The sequence below is a fragment of the Haliotis cracherodii genome, unplaced genomic scaffold (genome assembly GCF_022045235.1).
Source record: "Haliotis cracherodii isolate W230 unplaced genomic scaffold, xgHalCrac1.p SCAF_11, whole genome shotgun sequence".
Taxonomy (NCBI): domain Eukaryota; kingdom Metazoa; phylum Mollusca; class Gastropoda; order Lepetellida; family Haliotidae; genus Haliotis; species Haliotis cracherodii.
The window spans coordinates 15,073,043-15,095,613 of record NW_027266266.1 but is presented as its reverse complement, the minus strand read 5'-3'; the positions used below and the strand labels follow the sequence as shown (position 1 = coordinate 15,095,613).

Here is a 22,571-nt window from a genome sequence, read left to right as displayed (position 1 = left end):
TAATTCTAACAGTGGACATGGAGAGTTAATTTACAAAGACTGAATGTGAAATGTGACAAGAGGAAAGATAATTATGAGGTACCTTTGTTTCGTTTATTTGGCTTAGTGTCCACTGCTTTGGAAAGTTAAATCTTTAACAAAGACAGTTTAATCTCTTATAAATGGATCACATATCCGACCAGTATTCTGAGGTATAATTCAACGTTTTGAGAGTTCATCAAATGACGTTTACTGGGCATAACTCAGTTGTAACAAGCTGATAATATTTCAGTATACAAAACTATTGAATGTTCACTGTTCAATAATGGGACAACCCACGTAACAGATAATCAAGACTGGGTATTCTCTGGCGATAACGTTTTATATTCACATTTATAAGTTACTCCGTACTTGAGGATTGACAATACCTTTAGCATACACGTGTCAGCAAGAATCAATATCTGGCATTGAGAATCATGTATATGCATACAACAGGGTAGAGATTTACTGCGATATGTAACTACTTTAAACAATCGCTAGTTTAAGGTATTTGTGAGCGTTAAATAATTTTGCTTTTCATAATTGGTGAAGGTCGTTTAACACATCCAACACAATACTGGTTTTATCATGGTAAATAATCGAATCTACATCGAAAACATGGGTAACTCCCTCGGGCCATGTTGATCCGCAGTCAGTCAGGTCACATAGTCTGACAACCCGATCTAGTTTGATTGACTCTTAGGAGAAGCAATAGAATACTTGAGATTATGACACCATTTGGGGCTTCTGTGGAGATACATATCAGCAAATCAAGGATTATTATGATTTGATACCTCTGACGGACCAATCACAATAGAGTAATTTTTTAAATTCATGGCTATATCTACGACAATATATATTTACGTTACGATGAAACTGCAGATATACGATTAGACTCATACATGCAAGTGAGCATCACATTTACAGTAATTAAATATGTTGGTCAAAATACTTAAGGTGTCGTATCAAGGATACTATCAAAGATCACACAAGAACAGTTTACCATATATTAGAAAAAATACAAACTATGATATTCTTAGTATCAATGCACAGAACATACAAGAGCACCTTTTAATACCTAATTGCAAACACAAACTTCGCTAATAAAAACACCATCACAGAACACCGACAAAAAACAAAACCACAGAAATACGCCACAAATATTAAGCCCAAAGATATCAGACGCCGATTTAGTGTCTTAATTCTTGGTATGATTTCACAAAACATGAAAGGTCACTTTTCTATACCTTATAAATAGCTGAACCTGTACTTGTTTGTATATGGACACCAATAGTGTACAATGACCACAAAAAATACATCCAAATCCATCTCATTGCTGTATATAATTAGTATGTAGTCGTCATGCTTGCATCAAAACTAAGACAGTTCCACATAACACAATTTCAGTTATTGCAAACACCGAAAATAATATATTATCAATTCGTTTCCAAACGCATTTAATCTGTGTTTTGTTCCCATCCTCGGACCTTTCAGTCTTCGGGTCCACTGCCTTATCTCTGTTGTTTGGCCTCAGCTTCAGAAGAACTACCGTACAGGCGATTGATAGAGCTGACCGCCAATAAACATTCCAAATATGGGCATAGTGAGGGACGTAGCGGGGATGCTCCCAAAGATGTGACTCAGCATGACAGAGTAGAAAAGCATCAGGGTCGTGGCCAATCCCACCTTCTCCCCACTCTCAGCCGGCAACAGGAACACGAAGGGATTCAAACAGGAGGTTACAACAGTAGGTAATATCAAGCTGACAAGGTAATAATCTCGTCGCCGGCGGATTTTCAGAGTCATTGCAGCCTTGTTCTTTTCACCCAATCCCCGAACCAGGTTACTTTCTACAGAAATAACCTCCCATTGTCCATTTTCCTTTACTGAGGATCCAACACGAACTTTCGTCTCAACAATTTGTGTATGTTTGCTCTCATATGTCCAAATCGCAACAGTAATAACACATGTTTGATTGTCAAACGGGAATCTTGTTGTGTCTATTGGGCAATGAGTATTTCCGGTAAAGTCAGGAATCCAGTTTACTGTCCCGTTTGATTTAATGTTAGTAAGGTAGTTCTCCACGGTCAAGTGTCGGTTTGTTCTTAAGGCATTCGGGATGGCGATTTCAGGAATCCATATCTGTGTATCTGGGACAAACGTCTCATACATACCTGGAAATTCGGTTTCATTCCACGATAAGGCTTTATCCACCCAATTAACAGTAAAAAACATTCCTGTTGACAACATCTGATTCTTCTCTTCCAAACCAAAGAGGTACCGTAACCCGACCTCCACAGATACATTCACAGCTTCACCAACATCTCCAGGCAGGACATGCTTATTGTAGTTTGTAAAAATATGCTGGTGTAATGATGCTTCAATGCTGCTTCCTTGAGCATAGTGAAGGCCAAAATAGATTCCAACTATGACCGATAGCATGTTGAAGCGCGGAATAGAAAGCATCACTGACTACACAAATGTGATAGGAATAACGTCACTGAAACCCTCACGGATTAAAATCTTTGCAAATTATGTGTAGTTTGTCGAGTTGTGAGAATATACAGTGACATCGATTTCGCAAGTAACTGATCATGTGATGATGCAGTATTTATTTAAAGGGGAAAATGGAAATGCATCCATTATTCACTCAGGAGTATATTGTGTGGCATGACAATCAAATATATGCCTTTGACATTAACGTGTTGATTGGAAGATTTTACAGAAAAATCCATATGTTTTTTTACTTTAGCAAAAGTAAACCAACTGCTTGTTTCTGACAACATCAGCAGGTTTGCCAAACGTGGTATTTCATGAGGTGAAATGGGGTTTAACGTCGCGTCCAATATTATTTCACTTATATAGCAACATGCATGCACGTGTGTGTGTGTGGCTACTTGTACTAATCCTGACTGATGCCGATTTATAGTGCTAGCCCACTGAGATACCATGCCACGGATTAATAGAATATCCCACTCAGACACAGTATGCTGACTTTGAGCCGACCAGTCCTTGTTTTAGCCCCTTATGCCGAGCGCCAGGCAGGGTAACAACAAGTACCTTTTTTCAACATCTTTTGGTATGATGCGGCCGGACCACGGAGGCGATCGGTATTTAATGAGTAGGATCGTAATAGATGTCCGTTTGTCCGAATGTATAACCAGTTTGTTTGTTATATTTCATATACTATTCCCACCAAAGCAAATATTCAGCCTGTTATGAATCGAATAATAACCTGGCGAAGATGGTGGTTGTAGCTTGATATTGTCCCGCGTCCTCTCGGTTTTATCAGTGCATATGGTTTAACACTGCCTCAAACAGTAATTAGTTATATCAAGGTGTGTCAGCTTCATGTGGTTTGGAAAGCTCGAAGTGATGCACGTCTTAGACATTTACCACTTTTGTGAAACCCACGGGCACGGTTATGGTGCTGAGAAATCTAGAAGCATAGTTACGGTGGAATATTTTATTCGAACACGCTTATTACTTAGTCACTTATTACTACTAAAAAAAACTACAATAATATTTACTTTCTCGTAAGAATACCTCAGTGAAAACAAAAACTGAGCAATAATACCACAAATATCACAAATATAAGGCACAGATATAATTCTCAAAGTGAGCAGACGCTGATGTAGTGTCTTAATGCTTGGCATCATTTCACAAAACATGCAAGGTCACTTTACCATACCTTAATACTAGTGTAGTAGGGGGTATGAGGTAGATGTTGATCGGGCCCTCACAACAAGCTACCTGTCGGTTCAGATGGCAGCCATGTTTATCATAAAGTGTACCATAAACAATGATAATAATAACAAGCTCAATGTGTGTCAATGTGCTCAACTCTAAGCAAGCAGTCACGTTCAAGGGTTTAGGCCATGTTATTCTGGACAATGAAATCATCGAAACACAAACGCCGAGTTCCAAGAATGTACACAGTATTCAACATCCAAAATCAGCAAGGGGTTGATTTTAAGCAAAATGATAAAAGTGACCTCCACAAACATATATGTTAGACTGTCTACTAGATATGCCTGACAGAAACCTTTAAAACTTCCTACACATTAGATACATGTACAGGCAGTAAGCAGACCAGAGAAACTAAAGTTGAAAGAAACTTGTGCAGAGTGCAAGTGCATTGGTCAGAAGCTGACCTGACCAACCCAGTAAGGTGGCTTTTGTTAAATGCAGGGTGCGTGGCTATCTAAAATATCTTGTTTGCTTGTTGTTTAACGCCGCATATGACGTCGGTCTGTAAATAATCGAGTCTGGACCAGACAATCCAGTGACTGAGCATCGATCCAGGCAATTGGGATACGATGACATGCATCACAACAAAGTCATCGAGTCTGACCACCCGATTCCTAAAATATCTAACTGATATGTACAAATACTCAAAACTTGACTTGGCCACAATAGTAGAAGATATACTTTTGTACAGACACCAATACGTTAGACTGACGTTTATGATTAATAGTCATTAAATACCACATTTAGAAAATGTGCTGATGTTATAAGAAACCAGCAGTTACTGATGCTTAAAAATGAAATATATTGACATCTCTGACACACCTTTTAATCTACAAGTTAATCAAAATCATATATAAATGTATTTCTATCAACTCGAAAAACTACACATAATTTGCAAAGATTTTAATCCGGTTTTCGATAACGTTATGTCATTCACATTTGTCGATAACACTGTTTATCCCATGCTTCAACAAGCTATCTATCAGTGTTGGAATCTATTTTGATCTTTACCGTGGAAGCATATATTACACCAGCATATTGTCAAAAACTATAAAAAAACATGTCCTGAGTGTACACCCAAATAGTGTACATTCTGCTCGGAGTCTTCCTTGTGTGTGATCGTGTCGGGTTGGCTCTCAAGGTGTTTCTTCTGCCTCCTCTTCACAACACACACGCAGAGGCCTCCATACCGGGGGAGAGTATGGAAGAGCCAGGGTTGGGGAAGACACTCGTGTCATGGTGTACAGCTCTGTCCAACCCCAAACTCCTCTGTTTAGTCCCATTCTTCCTGTCCTGTGCCATGAGTCAAGGCATTTTATTCACCGATTAACCAAAGGTAGGAGTAAACAATGTATCCCACACTGTGCCTTTAGCACTGTTGCCTTATAAATGACAACAACTTTATTTTACACTAGGCATATTTGGATATTTCCTGAACAAGACCCAAGCACTTCCAAATAATGAAATTTCCATGTGTTTTATTACTTCCGCTAAACAAACTTATAAAAACACGTTTTGGGACAAGAGGCGTTCGGCTGCATTGGACGAATCTATTTCCACTGAGCAGGGGACTGAGGTTGAGTGTGACGAGGTGCACGTGGAAATCATGCACGACGTGTATTCATCATTGCGCTAAGTCGGCTCATTAATAATGTTCCATTTCACTGAACAAAACACAAGCGTGTTAGTTGTGTAGACCTACTGTTGTGTTACTGTCGGGCGGCCTTCGTGGTTAAATACTGAAGCATTATCCAGTTTTCCCTCTTTGTAGTCCTTCTTCAGTTGTTCTCTTGTTGTCTCGATGGTTGGTACTCATGGCTGCGCACGGTGCCATCACTTCGGTGACTGCGATCGTATCCAGTCAAATTGTGAAATACACGACATGGGTTGTTTCTAATTGCTTCCACGTGTAACATAACAAATTGACTTGTTTTAGACATTGACTGTGACATACATCCATATTTGTTCGTAGTGACTCTCCATCTTTCTATTTTCTGTAGCAGGCGTGGTCTGCGTCGCTTAGACGTGCTGGAAACCTACAGTCGCAGGATCGAATCCCAGAATCATCCTGACAACGATTGTCAGCACCATACCCATGCTCGTGGGTTTCTGTTGTGTTTTTCATTCAGGAGCGGAGATATTTTATGCGAGTCAAACACGAGCTTCGCTTCCCAACACATCACGCATCCTGGGGAAACCGCAAATGAGGACGTAAGTTTTTAAGTGACTTTTGTGAAAATATACAAACAATTAACCGAAGATTAAGGAAAGAAGAAGATCTCAAATCAAACACATAAAAATAAATGTTCTTTTCATTATGATTCCTGAATACGGATAAACTGAACAGGTTACTTGTTATTGCATTCACTTCCCAGGTTATAAAAATTTAACCACGCCCACCGATGCGAAATATTTTCATCACTGGGGAATGTTATGGAAATACCACCAACAGTAGAGGAAATGGTCATACCCCATTTCCCAGATACCCCGGTTGTCACAAACATGACAGGTTTCCTGAAAGTTTACTTCCTTACATCGCAGACAGCTACGCCCCAGGTATGCTTTCAACATCACCTTTTCAGTAAGAACAAGATTGGGTGGATCTTCAAAACGTTGACACATACTTTCACCAAAAATTGAGTTGATAGATATACTTATTTTTGCATAATTATTGTTATTTGTATTAATTGACGTTTGTACAATATACTTAGCAGCGAATGAGCATGATATTAATTCATAAAAAAAAAAGAACATACCACATCAATCTTAATTAGTTCGAATTAAACTAAGTGACCCATTTGTTCTGTTTCGTAACAGTTGTAGTTCCTCTTCTCGTCGACCTTGATTGACAGTTCATATGAACTTTGTCTGATTTTACTCTACGTTGGTTGGATACTGTTTTTGTGGGCTTGTTAAATTATGGGCAAAATTAAACAATCACCTGATTCATGTCATGTATTCCTACGCCTGGAACGTTTATCAATCTCATTATATTTGTCTTCTTTGGTTTACATGATTTTTTTGATGAAGCAGTTGTTGATAACAAATGTTTTCGTGGTCGAATTTAGTTATAGGGATCGGCTGTGCATTGTATTTGCTACACTGAGGTGTGAATCGAAGAACCTATGTGCGGATTCATACAGTTTGGACATTGGTTTTTCCTACCCAAATGAACCGAAACAATTTGCGTCAGATAAATTTAACTTTAAAACACCTGTTTACAATACACAGTTTTACACGTGTGTGCGTGTTTATTGTACAAAGCAAGATATGGATTTTATACAGTTTCTCAGGAGCCGGGGATTCTAGTTTAGGATAGGTCCATCTGCGAGTAAATGGATCGGATGGTCAGGCTCTGTAACTTGATTGATTGTGCCACTTTGTACCCGGACGGCTTGGATTGATTCCCCCACGGCTTACTCACGGCTTACTCACGGCTTACTCACGGCTCACTCACGGCTCACTCACGGCTTACTCACGGCCTACTCACGGCTAACTCACGGCTCACTCATGGCTCACTCACGGCCTACTGACGGCTTACTCACGGCCTACTCACGGCTCATTCACGGCCTCCTCACGACTCACTGACGGCTCACTCACGGCCTACTAACGACTCACTGACGGCTCACTGACGGCCTACTGACGGCTCAAACACGGCCTACTGACGGCTCACTGACGGCCTACTCACGGCTCACTCACGGCCTTCTGACGGCTCACTCACGGCTTACTCACGGCCTTCTGACGGCTCACTCACGGCCCACTGACGGCTCACTCACGGCTTACTCAGGGCTTACTGACGGCTCACTCACGGCTTACTCACGGCTCACTCACGGCCTACTGACGGCTTACTCACAGCCTACTGACAGCTTACTCACGGCTTACTCACAGCTTACTCACGGCTCACTCACGGCCTACTGACGGCTTACTCACGGCCTACTCACGGCTCACTCACAGCTTACTCACGGCTTACTCACGGCTCACTCACGGCCTACTGACGGCTTACTCACGGCCTACTGACGGCTTACTCACGGCATACTGACGGCCTACTCACGGCTCATTCACGGCCTACTGACGGCTCACTCACGGCTCACTCATGGCTCACTCTCGGCCTACGGACGGCTTACTCACGGCCTACTCACGGCTCATTCACGGCCTACTCACGACTCACTGACGGCTTAAACACGGCCTACTGACGGCTCAAACACGGCTTACTGACGGCTTACTCACGGCCTACTGACGGCTTACTCACGGCATACTGACGGCCTACTCACGGCTCATTCACGGCCTACTCACGGCTCACTCACGGCTTACTGACGGCTCACTCACGGCCTACTCACGGCCTACTCACGGCTCACTCACGGCTTACTTACGGCTCACTCACGGCCTTTTAACATGCCCACTTCATATTTGAAGAATACTACACTCATTCTTGTTTGAAACCATTTCTACGAAACGAGTGGACTTTCTATGGTATCTGATCGAGCGAAAGGGAGGTCAGATACCATAGAAAGTTCACGAATTTCGTAAAAACGGTATCTAACGAGAATGAGTGTGGTATTTTATTTATTTTCCATGTTAAATCTACATTTAAGTGTGAATACACAACAACTTTCGTTCGTTGACAGACAAAACTGGAACCGGTTGCAAATTCTGGTTGTGCATGAATATCAATATATGCCCAAATATGGGCATTGATGACATTTCTATGCATACGCATTAACAACATGCGCCTGCAGTTGTGTTTGCCAAAATAACAGCAAAGACGCTCAAGATTCTTTTTGAAGATTTTCTTCAACTTATGGTAATTCAAGCGCCATGTTGTTACTACGCAGGACACCTATAAGAAAATTTGAAAAGTCCCATTAGCGCCGCGCTTTGAATATCGTACCAACAGTCGGGAACTCGCACTACCGGGTCCCGGCTGTGCAATCAAAATGGTTCGGTTTCCTTGATCTATCAGCTGAATTTATATCCTGTCCGTACCATTTTGGAAGAGGGAAATCAGAGTGTTCACCAAAGACGTTCATGTTAACTGTACGACCCTCTTCTGAAGACGTGAAAATCAAGTCAACTTGCATTTCAGTGACAGTTTCGAACGAAGGGCAAGGTCACCACCGGAATAAGATCTACTCACAGCGTTTTTCACTAGAGATAGGGAATGTTATTGTTTACATTTGGGATATTCTGGGCCACATAATCAGATGTTAGGCACACTTCTACGGAATGAATTGTATCGGAAATGTTCACTTTGAGGGATCTGGTCGTGCAGTCGTGAACAAACAACTCCCGAAACAGTGCCAAAAATACGCGTCGTAGGCGACACTGATGGCACAACAATAGCATCCTAAGTAAGTCCAGATAGTTTAAACTGACTTCATTTCACCACGCATATCCTTTTACGTTAAATCAAATTAAAAGTTGCGAAAGTGGTCTGGTGCGTCACGCTCATGGGGACCCTCGACATATTGATTGGTAGTAGTGCATTGTAAATGGTTATAGCTCGATTATATAATGTCTGTAGACGCCCTATGCATAACTTATATAGAATGCAAACCGAATTTGATGCGTGTGACGTTCTTGTTTGGTTTAATAAAGTGTTTGTAAATATCTCTCGCTCCCATGAGATTGCTACAGTCCTGCCTTGTACTTGACTGACGTCTCGCGTTTTTTTATGAATGAAAACAGTAGTCCCGTTGTGACAGAGGTCACGGTTATCCAATCAAAACGAATGAAAACAAGCTAAACCTTGTACGACACACTTGTGACGAACGGATTTAGTATCTTACCACCTGAATCTTCACCACGTGGGTAATAAAGATGGAATACGGCTGAGGTTAAAAATAGTCAAGCAATATCGCGGCTAGGGGCACCGGATTGGGCTTCAAAAATTTTACCCATCTGGAGAAAAGAAACCCCCGACTTTTGAGTGACGAGCGAATGCTATAACTACTTGGCTACCCCACCGTCCCTATATTGCAAGCGATTCCATGGGATTTGGTTGGATAGCCAAATAATTATCTTTGCGTTCGTGTTTCCATGAACCGAAAACAAAACAGGCCACGCCCACTAGCAGACTACTGTTTTCTGACTAGATGATAATAGAATGGCCGGATCTTGTTTGCAGTATTTCGTATTGTTGTCTACAGTATTTTGTGCGTTAATGAATAAACAAGCATTCTGTGAAATTATTATTGTTGATGTTTTTATTCATAAGAATAACGTCAACATTTCTTTGCGTTTGTGAAGTTATTAGCGTTAATACCGGTGAATTACACATTATATTCCATAAGATGCAAAAACTATTGAAGTCAATTCTTAAATATCTGCATTCAATTAAGATACATTTCAGAAGTCCCATAAACTTAAAGTTATCAAAGTTTTATTATACAACTATGAAGAAACTACTATATTTTCAGATTAAAAATAAGTCTGAAAGTTAAAAATACATATATAAATAAATGAAAATAAGAACAACACAATATGTTGCACGGAATCTTTAACTTCGGGGATCCAGCACTCGCACGTAATATTTTTACTGCACCTGCATTTTGTGCGATTTAATCGCTGTAGCTAGTGCATCCATAATGCATGTGCTTAGAATTAATGCTTCTTATACAGCTGTGGGTGAAAAACCCATTTGAGGTAACTAGTATCAAGAAACATATGTGTGAGATCACATTCCAGGCTCGTGATTGGCTACTCCATGGTGATGACCTGAGGTCAGACTATGACGGACTACTTTCCTGAACGTAGTCATTCATAAGTTTCGCGTGCTTCAGTCGAATGTTCACCAACGTCTGTGTTGAACCATAGATCGTTAGAATTGACAATAATATAAAAACACTCGTCCTCGTCTGCGAGTTTGTTTGTTATTATTATGAGTTACATTGTCTGTTGTTATGTCAACGTTATGGTTTTTTAGAGTGTAAAACCCTGGATGCCACAGCAACATGTATGTCCCTCCTCTTCAACCCTCACTTCGAAGTCAAATAAAATTCAAAATACATCACGCAAACTAATACATTTCACAGTTTTGACTTCCCTCTTTTGTGATGTCATTCACTGTCTTTTCAGGCAAAAAAATGACTGAAAGTGACTTCTGATAATTAGGTACATCGTAAATCTTGCTAAATCACAATTCACGGCGTTATTTATACTCTGTGTTTGGAAATCTAAATATCGGATATTTACTTGAAGAAATAAATTTCAAAAATAGCAAATTAGTGATCACGTGTATCTGTTTTTCGTCAAATCACTAATGATAATTCTGAAACGTCGCCGATAAGCCTAAAATCGTTTAGAATGTTTTTGAAAATACGCATACACCAACGCCGATGTGTACGTCCCGCCATATTGGATTGTGTTTACAAAATGCCAGTTATGAGACGCCTATTAGGTCACGTTGTTTTCAAACTCAGCTGCGATACATACATCCCTGAATTCCTCATACATTTTAGAGTCAAATGGCAAATGGTTTTTGTCACCAGTGCAAATTATCTGGGCCCCCTAGATGAAATCAAGCGAAATAGATTAGGTGTGGAAACGTACACTGTGCTCGGAAAACTGTACTTGCTGAAATGTAAACAAAGACAAATTCAGATTTCACACAATTTAAGAGGTATTTTCGTCTAATTGTTGCATACATTGGCTCGATCGCGCCTTTGAAAATATTCATTGGAAGATTATCGTTGCACCAATTATGGAATTACACACATATACATTACAATGATGTGGTAAATTCAACAAAAATCGTAAAAGATTCCGTCCTGTGTGACGCCATGACTGACGCAAAGTCACGCACAACGACGGCGGTAGTTATCTGCATTTCTGACTAATTCTCTTGGTTACATTGGAAAACATAAAACAAATAACAGCACGCCGATTGTCAGAATGTTTCTGATTACCTACATGACACATTTATGTATATACAATCCCTCAATCAACGAAAATCCTCATCTGGAAATCCCGCATACTGTCAGTGAACACGCCATTTTGTAAAAGGTCAGTCATCGGTAGTGATCTGATACGGAAGTAAACATTGTTGTACATATTTGGTAATTTTTGGCCCCTCGGTGAAAGCTTTTAACTCGGCATATGTTCATTGTTTTATTCTAGTTTGCATTATCATCGTCGCCTCGATGGTTCACAGATGTGGCGGAAACCTTTTTGTGAAGGGTCAAAATATATGTTCGTCGATCTAGTAAGCAGTACGTCTGATGACGTCACATGTGTGTAAAAAATCGATTACTGCACTCGTGCCTGTCGGATACCATTTATCTTACAACTCTTTCTTGCACGGACACTCGTGTAGTAATCTCTATATCTTAAAATTTGCATTGCAAATTATACGTCAGTAAACCGACAATCCGTTACAGATAAGCTATAGTTGAAACAATAGAGTGACGTCACAGCTGTATTTTATTGTTAGCTCTGCAATATACAGTATAATGATATCAATCAAAAGCATCGCCTGTGAAACAATAAGGAACATACCAACACACTTACATACTCAGAAAGTACTGGTTTGGTCAGTCTCCTCTACTGGTTTGCACTCGGACTCCACGATAACTTTCCTTATCAACCCTGGCAGGTTGAAATCCGCCTCTACTGAGATAACGAGTCCTTGCTTTGAAAAGGCAATGCACTCAGTTGGATACCTATATGTCAATCTTTCTCATATACAGCCAACACTCGGTCACATCGCCTTCATATAGCTGGAATATTCCTGAGTGTTGTGTAAACCAACCAACAAACAAAACATCAATCTATCTTATCCACAGCACCTGGCTCACCTCAACCCCATAGGGGTTATCATAGGTCTCCAGCAACGTATGATTTTTGTAAGAGGTGACTTAATGGATCGGGGGATCAGATTTGATGACTTGGATGATAATGTGTTATCGTACTCCCACGACCGCATGGGACGTTGCTCTCTGTATGTTGTCTGGTTCAGAGTCGATTATTAATAGGCCACCGTCATAGATGTGAAATAGTGCTGAGTGCAGTATTAACAGAAATAAATAATAACATATAAATAATAAATGTGGTTTTATTCAAGTAACAAGCATTTCCATACAGGCAACAGCCATAACACACACTAATCAATATTGAGTCCTAATTATAACAGTGGATACGGAGAGTGCTTAATTTACAACGACTGAATGTGAAATGTGACAAGAGGAAAGATAATTATGAGGTACCTTTGTTTCGTTTGTTTGGCTTAGTGTCCACTGCTTTGGAAAGTTAAATCTTTAACAAAGAAAGCTTAATCTCTTTTAAAGGGGTCACATATCCGACCAGTATTCTGAGGTATAACGCAACGTTTTGAGAGTTCATCAAATGACGTTTACTGGGCATAACTCAGTGGTAACAAGCTGATAATATTTCAGTATACAAAATAAGAATGTTCACTGTTCAATAATGGGACAACCCACGTAACAGATAATCAAGACTGGGTATTCTCTGGCGATAACGTTTTATATTTACATTTATAGCTTACTCTGTACTGGAGGACTGACAATACCTTTAGCATACACGTTTCAGCAAGAATCAATATCTGGCATTGAGAACCATGTATTTGCATACAACAGTTTAGTGATTTACTGCGATATGTAACTACTTTAAACAGTCACTGGTTTAAGGTATTTGTGAGTGTTAAATAATTCTGCTTTTCATAATTGGTGAATGTCGTTTAACACATCCAACACAATACTAGTTTTATCATGGTAAATAATCGAATCTACACCGAAAACATGGGTAACTCCCTCGGGCGATGTTGATCCGCAGTCAGTCAAGTCACATAGTCTGACCATCCGATCTAGTTTGATTGACTCTTACGAGAAGCAATAGAATACTTGAGATTATGACACCATATGTGGCTTCTGTGGAGATGCAACTATCAAATCAGCTGTCTCCATCAAAGATTAGTATGATTTGATACTTCTGACGGACCAATCACAATAGAGTAATTTATTAAATTCATGGCAGAATCTACGACAGTATATATTCACGTTACGATGAAACTGCAGATATACGAGTATACTCATACATGCAAGTGAGCATTACATTTCGATAATAAAATATGTTGGTCGACATACTTAAGGTATCATACTATCAAAGATCACACAAGAACAGTTTACCATATATTAGAAAAAATACAAACTATGATATTCTTAGTATCAATGCACAGATCATACAAGAGCACCTTTTAATACCTAATTGCAAAGACAAACTTCGCTAATAAAAACACCATCACAGAAAATCGAAAAAACCGAAACCACAGAAATATGCCACAAATATTAAGCCCAAAGATATCAGACGCTGATTTAGTGTCTTAATTCTTGGTATCATTTCACAAAACATGAAAGGTCACTTTTCTATACCTTATAAATAGCTGAACCTGTACTTGTTTGTATATGGACATCAATAGTGTACAATGACCACAAATAATGCACCCAAATCCATCTCATTGCTGTGTATAATTAGTATGTAGTCGTCATGCTTGCATCAAAACTAAGACAGTTCCACATAACACAATTTCAGTTATTGCAAACACCGAAAATAATATATTATCAATTCGTTTCAAAACGCATTTAATCTGTGTTTTATTCCCATCCTCTGACCTTTCAGTCTTCGGGTCCACTGCCTTATCTCTGTTGTTTGGTCTCAGCTTCAGAAGAACTACCGTACAGACGATTGATAGAGCTGACAATATGAGCTGTCCGCCAATAAACATCCCAAATATAGGCATGGTGAGGGACGTAGCGGGGATGCTCCCAAAGATGTGACTCAGCATGACAGAGTAGAAAAGCATCAGGGTCATGGCCAATCCCACCTTCTCCCCACTCTCAGCCGGCAACAGGAACACGAAGGGATTCAAACAGGAGGTAACAACAGTAGGTAATATCAAGCTGACCAAGTGATAATCTCGACGCCGGCGGATTTTCAGAGTCATTGCAACCATGTTCATTTCACTCATTCCCCGAACCAGGTTACTTTCTACAGAAATAACCTCCCATTGTCCATTTTCCTTTACTGAGGATCCAACACGAACTTTCGTCTCAACAATTTGTGTATGTTTGCTCTCATATGTCCAAATCACAACAGTAATAACACATGTTTGATTGTCAAATGGGAATCTTGTTGTGTCTATTGGACAATGAGTATTTCCGGTAAAGTCAGGAATCCAGTTTACTGTCCCGTTTGATTTAATGTTAGTAAGGTAGTTCTCCACGGTCAAGTATCGGTTTGTTCTTAGAGCATATGGGATGGCGATTTCAGGAATCCATATCTGTGTATCTGGGACAAAAGTCTCATACATACCTGGAAATTCGGTTTCATTCCACGATAAGGCTTTGTCCACCCACTTAACAATGAAAAACATTCCTGTTGACAGCATCTGATTCTTCTCATCCAAACCAAAGACGTACTCCAACCCCACCTCCACAGATACATTCACAGCTTCACCAACATCTCCAGGCAGGACATGCTTATTATAGTTGTTGAAAATATGCTGGTGTAATGATGCTTCAATGCTGCTTCCTTGAACACAGTAAAGACCAAAATAGATTCCAACTATGACAGATAGCATGTTGAAGCGCGGAATAGAAAGCATCACTGACAAATGTGATAGGAATAACGTCACTGAAATCCTAACGGATTAAAATCTTTGCAATTTATGTGTAGTTTGTCGAGTTGTTTACATATACAGTGACATGTGTTTGCGTTGTCACAACGACAGTGATTTCGCAAGCAACATTATCATGTGATGATGCAGCATTCATTAAAAGCGGAAAATGGAAATGCACCCATTATCCACTCAGGAGTATATTGTATGGCATGACGATCAAATATATACCTGTGACATTAACGTGTTGATTGGAAGATTTTACAGAAAAATCTATATGTTATACTTTAGCAAAAGTAAACCAAGTGCTTGTTTCTGACAACATCAGCAGGTTTGCCAAACGTGGTATTTAATGAGGTGAATTGAAATGGGGTTTAACGTCGCGTAAAAGATTATTTCACTTATATAGCGACGTGCATGCACGTGTGTGTGTGTGTGGCTACTTGTACTAGTCCTGACTGATGCCGATTTATAGTGCTAGCCCACTGAGATACCATGCCACGGATTAATAGAATACCCCACTCAGACACAGTATACTGACTTTGAGCCGACCAGTCCTTGTTTTAGCCCCTTATGCCGAGCACAAGGCAGGGTAACAATAAGTACCTTTTTTCAACATCTTTTGGTATGACGCGGCCGGACCACGGAGGCGGTCGGTATTTAATGAGTAGGATCGTAATAGATGTCCGTTTGTCCGAATGTATAACCAGTTTGTTTGTTATATTTCATATACTATTCCCACCAAAGCAAACATTCAGCCTGTTATGAATCGCATAATAACCTGGCGAAGATGGTGGTTGTAGCCTGATACTGTCCCGCGTCCTCCCGGTTTTATCAGAGCGTATGGTTTAACGCTGCTTTCAACAGTAATTAGTTATATCAAGGTGTGTCAGCTTCATGTGGTGGGAAAGCTCGAAGTGATGCACGTCTTAGACATTTACCACTTTTGTGAAACCCACGGGCACGGTTATGGTGCTGAGAAATCTAGAAACATAGTTACGGTGGAATATTTTATTCGAACTCGCTTATTACTTAGTCACTTATTACTACTAACAAACCCTACAATAATATTTACTTTCTCGTAAGAATACCTCAGTGAAAACAAAAACTGAGCAATAATACCACAAATACCACAAATATAAGGCACAGATATAATTCTCAAAGTGAGCAGACACTGATGTAGTGTCTTAATGCTTGGCATCATTTCACAAAGCATTCAAGGTCACTTTACCATACCTTAATAATAGTGTAGTAGGGGGTATGAGGTAGATGTTGATCGGACCCTCACAACAAGCTACCTGTCGGTTCAGATGACAGCCATGTTTATCATAAAGTGCACCATAAACAATGATAATAATAACAAGCTCAATGTGTGTCAATGTGCTCAACTCTAGGCAAGCAGTCACGATCAAGGGTTAAGGCAACTTTATTCTGGACAATGAAATCATCGAAACACAAACACCGAGTTCCAAGAATGTACACAGTATTCAACATCCAAAACCAGCAAGGGGTTGATTTTAAGCAAAATGATAAAAGTGACCTCCACAAACATATATGTTAGACTGTCTACTAGATATGCCTGACAGAAACCTTTAAAACTTCCTACACATTAGATACATGTACAGGCAGTAAGCAGACCAGAGAAACTAAAGTTGAAAGAAACTTGTGCAGAGTGCAAGTGCATTGGTCAGAAGCTGACCTGACCACCCCAGTAAGGTGGCTTTTGTTAAATGCAGGGTGCAGGGCTATCTAAAATATCTTGTTTGCTTGTTGTTTAACGCCGCATATGACGTCGGTCTGTAAATAATCGAGTCTGGACCAGACAATCCAGTGACTGAGCATCGATCCAGGCAATTGGGATACGATGACAAGCATCACAACCAAGTCATCGAGTCTGACCACTGGATTCCTAAAATATCTAACTAATATGTACAAATACTCAAAACTTGACTTGGCTACAATAGTAGAAGATATACTTTTGTACAGACACCAATACGTTAGACTGACGTTTATGATTAATAGTCATTAAATACCACATTTAGAAAATGTGCTGATGTTATAAGAAACCAGCAGTTACTGATGCTTAAAAATGAAATATATTGACATCTCTGACACACCTTTTAATCTACAAGTTAATCGAAATCATATATAAATGTATTTCTATCAACTCGAAAAACTACACATAATTTGCAAAGATTTTAATCCGGTTTTCGATAACGTTATGTCATTCACATTTGTCGATAACACTGTTTATCCAACGCTTCAACAAGTTATCTATCAGTGTTGGAATCTATTTTGATCTTTACCGTGGAAGCATATATTACACCAGCATATTGTCAAAAACTATAAAAAAACATGTCCTGAGTGTACACCCAAATAGTGTACATTCTGCTCGGAGTCTTCCTTGTGTGTGATCGTGTCGGGTTGGCTCTCAAGGTGTTTCTTCTGCCTCCTCTTCACAACACACACGCATAGGTCTCCATACCGGGGGAGAGTATGGAACAGCCAGCGTTGGGGAAGACACTCGTGTCATGGTGTACAGCTCTGTCCGACCCCAAACTCCTCTGTTTAGTCCCATTCTTTCTGTCCTGTGCCATGAGTCAAGGCATTTTATTCACCGATTAACCAAAGGTAGGAGTAAACAATGTATCCTACACTGTGCCTTTAGCACTGTTGCCTTATAAATGACAACAACTTTATTTTACACTAGGCATATTTGGATATTTCCTGAACAAGACCCAAGCACTTCCAAATAATGAAATTTCCATGTGTTTTATTACTTCCGCTAAACAAACTTATAAAAACACGTTTTGGGACAAGAGGCGTTCGGCTGCATTGGACGAATCTATTTCCACTGAGCAGGGGACTGAGGTTGAGTGTGACGAGGTGCACGTGGAAATCATGCACGACGTGTATTCATCATTGCGCTAAGTCGGCTCATTAATAATTTTCTATTTCACTGAACAAAACACAAGCGTGTTAGTTGTGTAGACCTACTGTTGTGTTACTGTCGGCCGGCCTTCGTGGTTAAATACTGAAGCATTATCCAGTTTTCTCTCTTTGTAGTCCTTCTTCAGTTGTTCGCTTGTTGTCTCGATGGTTGGTACTCATGGCTGCGCACGGTGCCATCACTTCGGTGACTGCGATCGTATCCAGTCAAATTGTGAAATACACGACATGGGTTGTTTGTAATTGCATCCACGTGTAACATAACAAATTGACTTGTTTTAGACATTGACTGTGACATACATCCATATTTGTTCGTAGTGACTCTCCATCTTTCTATTTTCTGTAGCAGGTGTGGTTTGCGTCGCTTAGACGTGCTGGAAACCTACAGTCGCAGGATCGAATCCCAAAATCATGCTGACAACGATTGTCAGCACCATACCCATGCTCGTGGGTTTCTGTTGTGTTTTTCATTCAGGAGCGGAGATATTGTATGCGAGTCAAACACGAGCTTCGCTTCCCAACACATCACGCATCCTGGGGAAACCGCAAATGAGGACGTAAGTTTTTAAGTGACTTTTGTGAAAATATACAAACAATTAACCGAAGATTAAGGACAGAAGAAGATCTCAAATCAAACACATAAAATTGAATGTTCTTTTCATCATGATTCCTGAATACGGATAAACTGAACAGGTTACTTGTTATTGCATTCACTTCCCAGGTTATAAAAATTTAACCACGCCCACCGATACGAAATTTTCTTTATCACTGGGGAATGTTATGGAAATACCACCAACAGTAGAGGAAATGGTCATACCCCATTTCCCAGATACCCCGGTTGTCACAAACATGACAGGTTTGCAGAAAGTTTACTTCCTTACATCGCAGACAGCTACGCCCCAGGTACCCTTTCAACATCACCTTTTCAGTAAGAACAAGATTGGGTGGATCTTCAAAACGTTGACACATACTTTCACCAAAAATTGAGTTGATAGATATACTTATTTTTGCCTAATTATTGTTATTTGTATTAATTGACGTTTGTACAATATACTTAGCAGCGAATGAGCATGATATTAATTTATAAAAAAAAGAACATACCACATCAATCTTAATTAGTTCGAATTAAACTAAGTGACCCATTTGTTCTGTTTCGTAACAGTTGTAGTTCCTCTTCTCGTCGACCTTGATTGACAGTTCATATGAACTTTGTCTGATTTTACTCTACGTTGGTTGGATACTGTTTTTGTGGGCTTGTTAAATTATGGGCAAAATTAAACAATCACCTGATTCATGTCATGTATTCCTACGCCTGGAACGTTTATCAATCTCATTATATTTGTCTTCTTTGGTTTACATGATTTTTTTGATGAAGCAGTTGTTGATAACAAATGTTTTCGTGGTCGAATTTAGTTATAGGGATCGGCTGTGCATTGTATTTGCTACATTGAGGTGTGAATCGAAGAACCTATGTGCGGATTCATACAGTTTGCACATTGGTTTTTCCTACCCAAATGAACCGAAACAATTTGCGTCAGATAAATTTAACTTTAAAACACATGTTTACAATTCACAGTTTTACATGTGTGTGCGTGTTTATTGTACAAAGCAAGATATGGATTTTATACAGTTTCTCAGGAGCCGGGGATTCTAGTTTAGGATAGGTCCCTCTGCGAGTAAATGGATCGGATGGTCAGGCTCTGTAACTTGATTGATTGTGCCAATTTGTACCCGGACGGCTTGGATTGCTTCCCCCACGGCTTGATCACGGCCTACTGACGGCTCACTCACGGCTTACTCACGGCCTACTCACGGCTCACTGACGGCTCACTCACGGCCTACTCACGGCTTACTCACGGCCTACTCAAGGCTTACTCACGGCTCACTCACGGCTCACTCTCGGTTCACTCACGACTTACTCACGGCTCACTGACGGCCTACTCACGGCACACTCACGGCCTACTCACGGCTTACTGACGGCTCACTCACGGCTTACTGACAGCTCACTCACGGCCCACTAGCGGCTCACTCAAGGCCTACTGACGGCTCACTCACGGCTTACTCACGGCCTACTCACGGCTCTCTCACGGCCTCCTGACGGCTCACTCACGGCTTACTCAGGGCTTACTGACGACTCACTCACGGCTTACTCACAGCTCTCTCACGGCCTACTGACGGCTCACTCACGGCTTACTCACGGCTTACTCAGGGCTTACTGACGACTCACTCACGGCTTACTCACAGCTCTCTCACGGCTTACTGACGGCTCACTCACGGCCTACTCACGGCTCACTCACGGCCTACTCACGGCTTACTCATGGCTCACTCAAGACCTACTGACGGCTTACTCACGGCCTACTGACGGCTCACTCACGGCTTACTCACGGCCTACTCACGGCTCACTCACGGCTCACTCACGGCTCACTCACGGCTTACTCACGGCCTACTCACGGCTCACTCATGGCTTACTCACGGCTTACTCACGGCTCATTCACGGCCTACTCACGGCTCACTCACGGCTTACTGACGGCTCACTCACGGCCTACTCACGGCCTACTCACGGCTCACTCACGGTTTACTGACGGCTCACTCACGGCCTTTTAACATGCCCACTTCATATTTGGAGAATACTACACTCATTCTTGTTTGAAACCATTTCTACGAAACGAGTGGACTTTCTATGGTATCTGATCGAGCGAAAGGGAGGTCAGATACCATAGAAAGTTCACGAATTTCGTAAAAACGGTATCTAACGAGAATAAGTGTGGTATTTTATTTATTTCCCATGTTAAATCTACATTTAAGTGTGAATACACAACAACTTTCGTTCGTTGACAGACAAAACTGGAACCGGTTGCAAATTCTGGTTGTGCATGAATATCAATATATGCCCAAATATGGGCATTGTTGACATTTCTATGCATACGCATTAACAACATGCGCCTGCAGTTGTGTTTGCCAAAATAACAGCACAGACGCTCAAGATTCTTTTTGAAGATTTTATTCAATTTATGGTAATTCAAGCGCCATGTTGTTACTACGCAGGACACCTATAAGAAAATTTGAAAAGTCCCATTAGCGCCGCGCTTTGAATATCGTACCAACAGTCGGGAACTCGCACTACCGGGTCCCGGCTGTGCAATCAAAATGGTTCGGTTTCCTTGATCTATCAGCTGAATTTATATCCTGTCCGTACCATTTTGGAAGAGGGAAATCAGAGTGTTCACCAAAGACGTTCATGTTAACTGTACGACCCTCTTCTGAAGACGTGAAAATCAAGTCAACTTGCATTTCAGTGACAGTTTCGAACGAAGGGCAAGGTCACCACCGGAATAAGATCTACTCACAGCGTTTTTCACTAGAGATAGGGAATGTTATTGTTTACATTTGGGATATTCTGGGCCACATAATCAGATGTTAGGCACACTTCTACGGAATGAATTGTATCGGAAATGTTCACTTTGAGGGATCTGGTCGTGCAGTCGTGAACAAACAACTCCCGAAACAGTGCCAAAAATACGCGTCGTAGGCGACACTGATGGCACAACAATAGCATCCTAAGTAAGTCCAGATAGTTTAAACTGACTTCATTTCACCACGCATATCCTTTTACGTTAAATCAAATTAAAAGTTGCGAAAGTGGTCTGGTGCGTCACGCTCATGGGGACCCTCGACGTATTGATTGGTAGTAGTACATTGTAAATGGTGATAGCTCGATTATATTATGTCTGTAGAAGCCCTATGCATAACTTATATAGAATGCAAACCGAATTTGATGCGTGTGACGTTCTTGTTTGGTTTAATAAAGTGTTTGTAAATATCTCTCGCTCCCATGAGATTGCTACAGTCCTGCCTTGTACTTGTATTTTATGAATGAAAACAGTAGTCCCGTTGTGACAGAGGTCACGGTTATCCAATCGAAACGAATAAAACAAGCTAAACCTTGTACGACACACTTTTGACGAACGGATTTAGTATCTTACCACCTGAATCTTCACCACGTGGGTAATAAAGATGGAATAGGGCTGACGTTAGAAATAGTCAAGCAATATCGCGGCTAGGGGCACCGGATTGGGCTTCAAACATTTTACCCATCTGGAGAAAAGAAACCCCCGACTTTTGAGTGACGAGCGAATGCTATAACTACCTGGCTACCCCACCGTCCCTATATTGCAAGTGATTCCATGGGATTTGGTTGGATAGACAAATAATTATCTTTGCGTTCGTG

The 22,571-nt window shown here is 40.7% G+C and overlaps 2 protein-coding genes across 2 annotated transcripts; both read right to left on the bottom strand.

Moving 5' to 3' along the window:
• Positions 1 to 1,563: 1,563 nt before the first annotated feature.
• On the bottom strand, positions 1,564 to 2,460 carry LOC139454875 (acetylcholine receptor subunit beta-like). The gene has a single exon (XM_071236490.1). It carries the CDS (start codon positions 2,458 to 2,460, stop codon positions 1,564 to 1,566), a length of 897 nt encoding a protein of 298 aa, XP_071092591.1.
• Positions 2,461 to 14,263: 11,803 nt separating this feature from the next.
• On the bottom strand, positions 14,264 to 15,358 carry LOC139454874 (neuronal acetylcholine receptor subunit alpha-2-like). The gene has a single exon (XM_071236489.1). The coding sequence runs from the start codon at positions 15,356 to 15,358 to the stop codon at positions 14,264 to 14,266; it is 1,095 nt and encodes a 364-aa protein (XP_071092590.1).
• Between the last annotated feature and the right edge of the window lie 7,213 nt (positions 15,359 to 22,571).

Excerpts from the sequence above, each read along its gene's own strand:
- LOC139454875 (XM_071236490.1), bottom strand. The coding sequence starts at position 2,460 with ATGCTATCGGTCATAGTTGGAATCTATTTTGGCCTTCACTATGCTCAA.
- LOC139454874 (XM_071236489.1), bottom strand. The coding sequence starts at position 15,358 with ATGCTATCTGTCATAGTTGGAATCTATTTTGGTCTTTACTGTGTTCAA.